Source organism: Stylophora pistillata, chromosome 10 (assembly GCF_964205215.1).
Source record: "Stylophora pistillata chromosome 10, jaStyPist1.2, whole genome shotgun sequence".
NCBI lineage: Eukaryota > Metazoa > Cnidaria > Anthozoa > Scleractinia > Pocilloporidae > Stylophora > Stylophora pistillata.
In genome coordinates, this window is record NC_142528.1 from 12417048 (window position 1) to 12427047 (window position 10000).

The 10000-nt window shown below is 38.9% G+C and overlaps 1 protein-coding gene and 1 long non-coding RNA gene across 4 annotated transcripts in view; both read left to right on the plus strand.

Annotated features, from left to right (window-relative positions):
- The window catches only part of LOC111320263 (uncharacterized), a 15510-nt gene extending 12713 nt beyond the window's left edge, over positions 1-2797 (plus strand). The window contains exon 12 of the mRNA XM_022922949.2: positions 693-2797. Within this exon, the coding sequence (XP_022778684.1) occupies positions 693-905 (213 nt within the window). The 3' untranslated portion in view covers positions 906-2797. The remainder of the gene's footprint in view (positions 1-692) is intronic.
- A 1022-nt stretch (positions 2798-3819) lies between these two features.
- LOC111320535 (uncharacterized) overlaps positions 3820-10000 on the plus strand; it is a 6630-nt gene continuing 449 nt past the window's right edge. The window contains exons 1-4 of one of the 3 annotated variants that reach the window (XR_015992404.1): positions 5798-5892; positions 6698-6711; positions 8083-8220; positions 9140-9263. This is a non-coding gene — a long non-coding RNA (uncharacterized LOC111320535). Of the gene's footprint in view, positions 3965-5763; positions 5893-6697; positions 6712-8082; positions 8221-9139; positions 9264-10000 lie in introns of those variants that run through there. The other 2 variants (XR_015992405.1, XR_002693870.2) reach the window with 2 other exon arrangements.

Below are 10000 nucleotides of genomic sequence, written 5' to 3' on the forward strand. Positions count from 1 at the left end.
CAACAAAGAAATTCTTACAGAGATCGCATCTTTTCCTATCGCATTTAAAGCAGCCATTGTTTTGAGCCATTCTTCATAACAATTGCTTTGATCCCACATTTGTGGTATCGTCTAAGCCATGCCAGAGTGCTCAAACTAGGAAAGCCTAGTGAGCTATGCGCAATGCTAGCGGCAATGACTCACCCCACAGTGCTCAATTTGGACATGAAATATATATATTATGATTAGTTCCCCTTTCTCGACGAACCCTTTGCGCAAGTCAAAAGAAATCGGCCAGCAGTGATGGATCCAGCAATTTTTGATAGAGTAGGAGCTCCGAACAAAACACAGATCAAACTTAAATGAGCTAGTAAATACTTCACGATAGGTAAATCATAAATTCGTCACGTTGGGTAGTACTATACGATCGTGGTCGTTGAAAATTTTGGTTTCAGACAAGGAGTGAAAATACCCACAGGTCTGATAGGGGTTGCCCAGAACCCCTTCCCCCCCCCCCCCCCCCCCACCACCCTTACATGTCCTTCCACTTGAATCTGCCACTCTTGGTTCAGAATGAACTCTGGGAAGCGAGGTGTTTCATTTCTCAGGGTTCAGCTGCACCGGAATACATGTTTTTCGCCAAATTCTCTCATCTTACTGAAATAAACACAAATTGGGAAATCCGATGGCATTGTGAAACCTTTTCTTTTCAGGACACCAACCGTGTTTGGATTGAGCTGGAGGTACTTCGAGACCTTTACACCTGCAATCGCTCAGCTTCGAAGATGGTTTGTTTAACTTTACCCGACATGCCCTTGACCTCGGAACCCCTTCCCCTCTGGGCCAAAGTCAGCTACAAATGGCCCGATGATGCAATGGAAATCTTTAAGCGTCTTAACGACAGACCAAAGATATTAGCAATGTAGAAAATGCCAGAGATGTAAAATTTAAATTGGCAAATGAACAGCTAAGTAAAACATGCTCGCTTAGACCTGCGGCAAAAGTCCTGGAGTGCTATAACCTTTTCCGCAACCTGGTTGCAATTGGTGGTCACTTCCACTCCCACTTCCAAGACGAGGATGAGTCCTCATTGAAATGACGTGACCACTGAACCTTTTATAGGCATTAGAGGACTTTTGTTGCTGTAAAACGAATATTTGGAAGTTCCCTTCTGCGGCCTAAACCTTTGAATTTCCAGGGGTGATCAACAAGTAGGTTCTCCTTGCAATTCCGATACTTAACCTAGCAACAGATTATGAGACGAACAAGCTTACAGCAAGAGGGTGCCATCGTGCTGGAAGACCAAACTCTCCCTTTGTATCTTGGAAGTTAAAGGGCTAAATAGCCGCAGAAGTCACCCACAAAAAGCCAGTTATAAGCTCTCTTTGTGTTATCGTCTTTTATTTAAGCGTAAAGAATCTCTGTTAAGTTTACTTAGCCGGAAGTAAATAAGTTAGGATTTTAGTATCGGAAGTAAAGAAACCGGAAGTAAATAAGTTAGTTTAAATTATGTATTTCCGGCTGGTGCGGCTCGTGTATTGCTTTAACAAAAGAGTGAAAATCATATATCCCGTAATGGTCAAAACGAAAAGAGAAAATATTTACTGCAGTTAATAGTTTGATAACATAAATTAAGCGTCTCGAATTCCAACAATAAAAATATTTATACCTTTTTAACTTATTTATATCATTATATTCAGTAATGCTACCATTAAGATCTACTTTGTTATTTATCTTATGCTTTCACAATAGCCTTTCAATATATTGAACCAAAGAAGATACTTATGCCCCGGAAATCATGACTTGCAAGTACGTAGACCACCTTTATTAGGGCCTGGATGCGAGTGTTTCTTCGCCCGCGGGAAAGTATAAGGCCTAGATCACCATGAACCAGTGAGAGGTCTGGAAGAGATCCAGCGCTGATAATTATTAGTGCCAGACCCCCCGGAAAACCTCTCTCCAAATCGTCTCCAACCTTACCGCGGGCGGGAAGGACGTGTGTCCTGCAGCCACCTTAGTGGGTATGTGTAAAGCTTAGAAAGGGATGTAAATGAGTACAAACATATAATCATTTAGGCGAACAGAAATGCAAACTTTCATAGCAGCATTTGATTAAACTCCATGATTTTCATGCTATTGAAAATAACACATTTCTATAGGAGGTAATGTATACTTCAATTTGAAACATGCAGTTTGGATGTATGTTGCTCATAGATTATGAATTATATGTTAATAATAGTAATTATAGATCATAGTCTCTTAGTACGATTTATGAAAATTTTGTTTTCCACATATCAGCTCGGACAGAAGGCAAAAGTAAATCGATATAATTTAGCGAGAGGATCAAGAGTCCATGATCGTTTTTATTTTAATAATTTTTTTTAAATTTTATTTTACTTTATTTTTCTCTTTTTATTCCTCTGCGCTTATCATGAAGATGCGAGCTGTTAGTTTTGGATTCATAGTCGCTATTCCGTTTTATTTAGCCGTCATTCATGATCAAATCAGAATTCTAAAAGCAAAAACAAACGAACTGGATCAATATCCTCAAATCACAACTTTACCCAAGGGCCATGGCTTTTTGGACCCCTCGAAACATCCGGTTCGATTGGCGAGAGGTCGTCAACGTGAATGGCGGCAGATTAACTCGCCTATTATTGTGAAGAAGCATCTGAAACTAATCAGTTTGTACACTGTATGTAAAAGCGCAGACACAGGAATAATTACTTTCCTTATCAGTAAGTAAATATTTCGATCGCGTCGGCGACTGTGGTAACAAGACTTTTTTAAATAAAAATTCATCAATAATGAAGCTGTATCGAGTTGACACTTGTATTTTTTAAATCTTTTTCTATGCTCTAGAAGGAGGGATGTGGTCGAGCATGAAATGACATATAAAGGTCTGTTGTTTTGGTTGGACCCCTCTCTCCTCCCCCGTTGTTGAATGGTCCATTGATGGTAGAGCTTTAACAACTTTTAAAGTTGACATCTGATGAACGAGACTGTCAAAACATTCAAGTTTAGGATGATAAAAAAAGACAATGCCTGATAATTGCACAAAAAAACTTACACTGAATTGCGAAAATCGCAACACCAAGAAAAAGTAAGCCTTCTTTTCGTTCTCCTAATATAGCTTTTATTTAAAATCGTTCCCAAGTTCGTTCGATTTTGGAAGAGAGAAAAACCTGAAAACGAGGTTGGCTTTCAGTCTCAATCTATGTGTTCGTGTCACGTCACCTTATTAGTCCATTTGAAATTAAACAACAACAAACATATGAAACATATGTGTGAACTGCGGTTATGAGACGTATATATGAGCACGATCCTTCGCAGTAAAGCACTATTTGAGCAATAGTGAAAATCAGACCTGAAAAAAATTTCAGGCCTGTACGGGATTCGAACCACTGACCTCTGCGATACTAGTGCAGCGCTCTACCAATTGAGCTATCAAGCCAACTGGGAGCAGGCCATCAAATTAATTCGACATAAACCCGTAGATGATAAATCAAACAACAACAAACATATGAAACATATGTGTGAACTGCGGTTATGAGACGTATATATGAGCACGATCCTTCGCAGTAAAGCACTATTTGAGCAATAGTGAAAATCAGACCTGAAAAAAATTTCAGGCCTGTACGGGATTCGAACCACTGACCTCTGGTTCGAACCACTGACCACTGACCACTGACCTCTGGTTCGAACCACTGACCACTGACCACTGACCTCTGGTTCGAATCCCGTACAGGCCTGAAATTTTTTTCAGGTCTGATTTTCACTATTGCTCAAATAGTGCTTTACTGCGAAGGATCGTGCTCATATATACGTCCATTTGAAATTGTTATGGTGAGTGCTACTCCCGGATTGGCGACCCTAAGCAGAATCACCTTAATTAACGAGTCGACGCGTAGACAGAGAAAAATCAACAGTTCAGCTGTTACTATTGTGGAGTATACATAAAACTGGTCCTCAGTGATCAAAGAAGGTAGGTGCACTGGAAAGCTTTTCTAAACGCTTTTTTACCGAGAACTATTCTTTTTTGTTGTTGTTTTGGTTATTATATTCCGTGAGTTATCGACAGAGTTCACCAGATCTATTGATAAACCAGTCTCCTGCTGTAGATTCTCAAATAGGTTTAGCCAAAGTTCATGACCAGGCAGCAAACAAAGATGTCCGGCTCTTCCTAACCTAACCGATCTGGCCAGAAATATCAGCTGAAAGATTTTTCATCCGCGTGCCAGTACACAGTGACTATTCGAATGTGACGAGAGCGCCGTACCGAGATGAGCGTCAATCATCAACTTTATTTTTTTATATATACATATATGTTTTTCATCTTTACCCCAATCATATATCCTCATTGTCGAATTGTTAACCAAATTGACTCGGACGAGCACAGTTGGTCGAAATTTCGAGAACAGGATTTGCTTGCCACATTTCCCGCGCTCTGATAGATCTTGAAAAATATTTTTCAATTTGGGCGCAATTAACCTACTTCAGTCACCCTTTTTCGAAAACAAGAAAATAAATTTCTGGCCAAACCGCAAAACATACCAGTTATCCTGTAACGTGCTACTTAGTGCTTGCCGAGTCGTAATATTCTCAAAAGAAGAGTAACTGTATTATTCTCATTTGAAAAAATTTCTAATTTATTCCATTCAGATTCGCCCGAGCTCTTAAAATGTTCTTAATTCAGTGCGGTTCGCGAGTTCCGAATACAATGCACTCTTCCACGAGCCATAATCTGTCAAAGAAGTTTTAATTTCAACTTGAACCCCTACGAGCAGAATTCCATTTGAGCTGAACCATTACCGCAAAAAAGGCAAATTAAAACCACTGATTACTGGGTAGTCTCTCCGTCATGATTCGCCAACATTAAGTAAATCAAAAATTTATTTTCAAGGCGGGAAGCCTTTGTGCTTATCTTGTTTGTTCCGTTTCTTCAAAGAGAGTTGGGCGGAATAAATTAAATTAAAATTATTGAACTACAAAATGTGGACTTGATTCAGCGGTTTCCAGTTCCGAACAGTTTTGCTTTCAAAACGAAAGTCGATATGTTTTATGCTTGTAAAACGCATGGAGTTACCATAATAAAAGACTTGTGTTGGTAAGCTTTTTTTTTTTCAAGTACAGAGTCTAGACTTAAATAGCCCTTTTCCAAACCAATATTTTTTTTAGCATTTCCCATGCCAGATTCCATGTGATAAACCAAATCTGGTCTTAGTATGGTTAGAAAAGCTGTTGTCGAGAATTCGCCCCAAAATTAAAATCATCCTGAGACAATATTCCAGAGTAGGAAAGAGGATGGGTCGAAAAAAATTTATCAAGGAGCCTGAAAGATCCCTGATTAGTATGAATTTCTTGACGCTAGTTCTCTCTTAATTTAGCGTATCTCGCGACCAAGCAGTCCGATCGGCTCGTCACTCCACAGATATTTTCAGGGCGTGTTGTCCTGAAAGGCTCTTACTAGGCTGAGCATTCTTTCACCCTTAGACCAAAAACTTTACGCCAACGGCCTTACCGATATTAATTGTCATAGATCGAGTTTGATTGTGTTTCACTGAAAATACTCTTCATTGAGAAGCGCAAGTGAGTTTCCTTTCTAGGTATCGCCGAGTCTTTTCAACCAATTAATGCGCACTGTATGTGGTTTTCATTTGAGTTGGGTAAATGTTCATAATCATCTCGTCAGTGTAATTTTCTCATTAAATGCTCATCTTGATCTCTTGCTAACGAAGTAGTCCTGCAATATAATTAGTCCACTTAACATTTTTGTGATATGTAATGCTTTCTGATTGGCGACGCCTTGGCTGCGCCACCTTAAATAATGAGTTAACCGGCAGAGAACGTTTAAAAGTCCATCTGTTACCATCGTACAGTGAACGTGAAACTCATCTTCTGTGATCGAATAAGGTGGGTATATCGAAAAGCTTTTCGAAACAATTCTTCACTCAATTTTCTCTTGTTCATTTTGAGAACTGTCAAGAAATGAAAGAATTGATAATAATTTTCGGTGCGTGAGCTCTCGGTTTGTCATATGCTGACGACTTAGCAGTCTTTAAATCATAACCTGGTGTAGCCAACAAAGATAAGCAGTCCTATTTAATCCGACCGAGCTAACCTCAAGGGGTTTCAACTGAGTTAACAACTTTCAGTAAACGAAGCGAATGTGATTGACCGTGACGAGAAAGGCGCCATACTGAGATAGCGTCAGTTATGTAACCAAAATTTTTTTTGCCAATTTTTGCACCAATCGCACATCTTCGCAAATGGATATACCATGGTATTGTTGTCCATTTAGGCTCTGCAGCGTTTCTCTATCACATTTTCCAAATGAATTTCCATTTTAGACATTTCTCTTGTTTTTTTTTTAATCTTACTGAATTCTTCAGTACCTGCTTTTCACTGAAATCGAGCGAGAGTTCAAGAGAAGAACTGAACTGCCTGACAACCATCTCTTAGTTAGCCTAAATTTCTTATTCATACCTCGTTTTGTTCTCATTGTTAATTAGCCTCTTATTCAGCGCTTTTAATTGTTTCGTATATTAGGTCATTCTTTTATATTTCATATAAATTTCTTTAACAAACCGCCAATTTTCTCTTAGCAATTAAATAGCCCAAGCGTCAATCAATCCAATACCTCCTAATCAAGATTTTTTATGAAATAAATATATTCCAGTATCTTCTTCTCATTCAAGTTCTGCATGTTTCGTTTCAGGTCACAATTTACTTGTAAGTTGTGCATTTGGTCGTCTTATATCTTTTCTTGCCTTTTATCCATTAGTAAAACTTTTCTTACCGTAAGTATCGCATCGTCGCCTCACACCGTTGGCTACATTTTGGATTTCGCTCGTAAACACCCTCTGTGAAGTCAAACAACATTTCGGCAACTGCAAATGCACTAAAATTAACTTTAATTTTTCCCACTTTTCCTTCATCACTTAATAGTAACTTGGTGTTAAATAAACGGCAAGGTGGCTTGGCTGGCCAACGCGCCCAGATATCAACACTTTGTGTGCCCCGTTAGATCCTTTTAAAACTTCCTAATGAGCCCCTCCCCCAGAAAAGTGGTTTGTTTTTTTGTTTGTTTTTTTGACTGATGATTCATCGAATTTAGAACCTGTACTCTATGATGAGCTGAACAGGATCATTTGTTTGCCCTCAGTTCTAGAATTGTTAAGGCAATAAATGTAAAACTGGAAATAATCTGACATAAAAAGCGACAGTCTCCGTCAGTTTCGTCAAGTGTAAGAACCAACTTGATTTTGATTAAGAAGTCTAGTGGAAAAGCCGGTATGGTCGTGGATACAAATCATTTATGTTTGGGAGCTCTGACAGCAACCTCGTTCCTAGGGCCTCTTCTACCTGTTTATCTGTCGATGATACAGATTCTATAAGTTTGAAACGTAGGTATTTAGAGCACTTGAGGCCATTTTTGCAGTAAAACCCAAGGCATACAGACGAGGCTCCCATCGGTTTATTGCGTGCATTTGGATATCATAAGAAGCAATGAATGGGAAATGACATGGCATTAAAATTGAGAACGAACTAGAAACGTTAATTTCGTAATCACGTTTAATTTCGTCTAGTGTAGACAAAAGAAGTTGTCCAGTTGAAAACATTTTAAAGAGGACATACCAGACAACAGTCACTTTGGGTACCCTCCCTCCCCTCCCCTCCCCTCCCCTCCCCTCCACCCCTCCAGTTTGATCGATAAACGCCTCTATGATAAATCCATCTACATTCAAGTTTGATAAGATTCAAGAAATTCAGTCCAAAGTGTTTTTAAAAAAGGCTTTGAATGAAGACAAAATACTATAATGACAAAAACCACTTAGCTAGTCTGTCAGTCGGTCATTCATTTCTTCAGTCATTCACTTTCTCATTCATTCAGTCACTTAATTTTTCATTTTTTTCATTTCTTCCTCCTTTTATCACAGAATTCATTTAGTTTGTTGGCCGGTCATTTATCCAATCAATCACTCACTCATCCATCGATTCATTCTTTCATTTAATCTCTCACCCACTCATGCATTATTTCATGCATTAATTTGTGTTCTATTTCTCCTCTTTACGCATTTATTCACTCTCTTTCTCTTTCAGAAATTGTTTTCGGGTATTCTCACAACTATGAAGCTTGTGCTTGTTACTATGGTTGCCTTGCTGTCAATCACCTGGGTTAGCTCCTCCTTCTTGCGATCCAAGTTGACGCTTGACGACTTTAACGACGAGGAGCCTTGGGTAACTTTTGCACATCGATACTTTTTTCAGCTTGAACTGACAGTGAAAAATAACTGAAGCGGTAAAGGTTACCAAAGTTTAGTTTCATTCTTCGAAAGCTCACATTTCTCCTTTCTCCTTTAGTTCATTAGTCTCCTTCGCAGCCGTTGTTTGGGCTCGTCACGCAACACTCCCTCCCCCACCAACGGCTGCGAAGGAGACTATTAATTCATAGACTTTGGTGAAATCGAAATAAGTTTCTTGCAAAGAAAGTCACCTTAATGAGCCACAATGATAATGCTTTTAAGAAGAAATATGCCCCAAAATGGAGCATTCATAAAATCTATACAGCGATTTCAGTGTCACCCGCGCTAATTTGTCGTCTATCAAAATACAGTCGTATAGTTGACGTTACATGAAAACTATTGGTTTTTTTTTTAGTGCAGCATGGCGCTCTGTCACCCTACCTTCACGCTCTCACATTAGTATGCCAATTTTCCGTACCGCTCTCTATACATTTCTCATAGCGCTGACAAGGAGAATTTGTTTAATAAACACAGACTTCTTTAGTTGGTGATCATTTCCTCTATTCTCTGGACCTAAATGGTTTCATTCAAGGTTGATGATGTAGGGAGAAATTAGATGCTCGATTAAAGTGCTGGCGAGATTTTCCAGATTTAGTGAGCGAACCTCTAGGTGCCACATTTGACGTCATCTGTGGTCTACATCAAGACAGGCATGCGGTAAAAAATAAATGTTTGTCAAAAATTTGGATAAAAATATCGCCAATAAGAACTTTTTTCTCGAAACAGAGACATAATAAGAAATCCCCGATTTTTGTTTCAATGACTGAAATGTCAAACAGGAAGCGAGATTAAATGACACATTTAATTCGGTAAAGTGCTCTTAATTAAAGATTGTTTGACAATTTCTTCTTCAGCTTGAAAAGCGTGAGCCTTGTGAGGCTGGATCGTACTGCGAACGAAGCTGCTCCCTGTCCAGCCCTAATTTCTTGGGTATTGTGGGCTTTTGTAGCAACGGACGCAAATGTTGCGCGTATCAAGGTAAATAAAAAGAACGTTCATCTAATAAAGAAGAAAAAACAACGTAATTTTCACTTGGTCACAAAGATGAAAAACATGAGTTATAGTTTTGCTTCTTTCTTGAGGGTGTTGCATTCCCCCAGCAATTTCGAATTTTATGAATAACCTTAAACAAAAAAATTTAAAACAAATCAACATGCACTGGCTTTAGAAATACCAGGTGGTTGCATTTACAGGTTAGGAGCTGAGGTCTTTTTCCAATCCCTATCTTTTTTTCTTGCTACCCTCCGAACCGCTCCTTCGAGACTGAGCAAATGTACTAAGACAGACGTTTGCGTCACTTTTGCGCCAGAGAATTTATTCTTATTCTAACGTGTAACTAAATGAGCCTAAAAAAAAATATTATGTTATGTAATGAAAAGATGACACAAGGTGAAAACATACCGCAAAGGAACTCAGGGATAATTTGGATATATCAACAAATTAAGTTGAAATGCTAAATTAGCCACCGTAATGATTACAAAAGCTGACGTTTCGAGCGTTAGCCCTTCGTCGGAGCGAATAGAGGAATTGTGGGTTGTGTGTGCTTTTAAAGGCAGAAAATGGAGCTACGTTATTGGTGGGAGCATGGCAACGAGAAAAACATTAATAAATTAGTGGAATGAACTCAGGGATGGCCTAGAATGGACAAGATGGGAAACGAATTGCGAGTGACGCACCTGAAAAATTGAGGCTATGATTTTAACAAGATGCCTAAA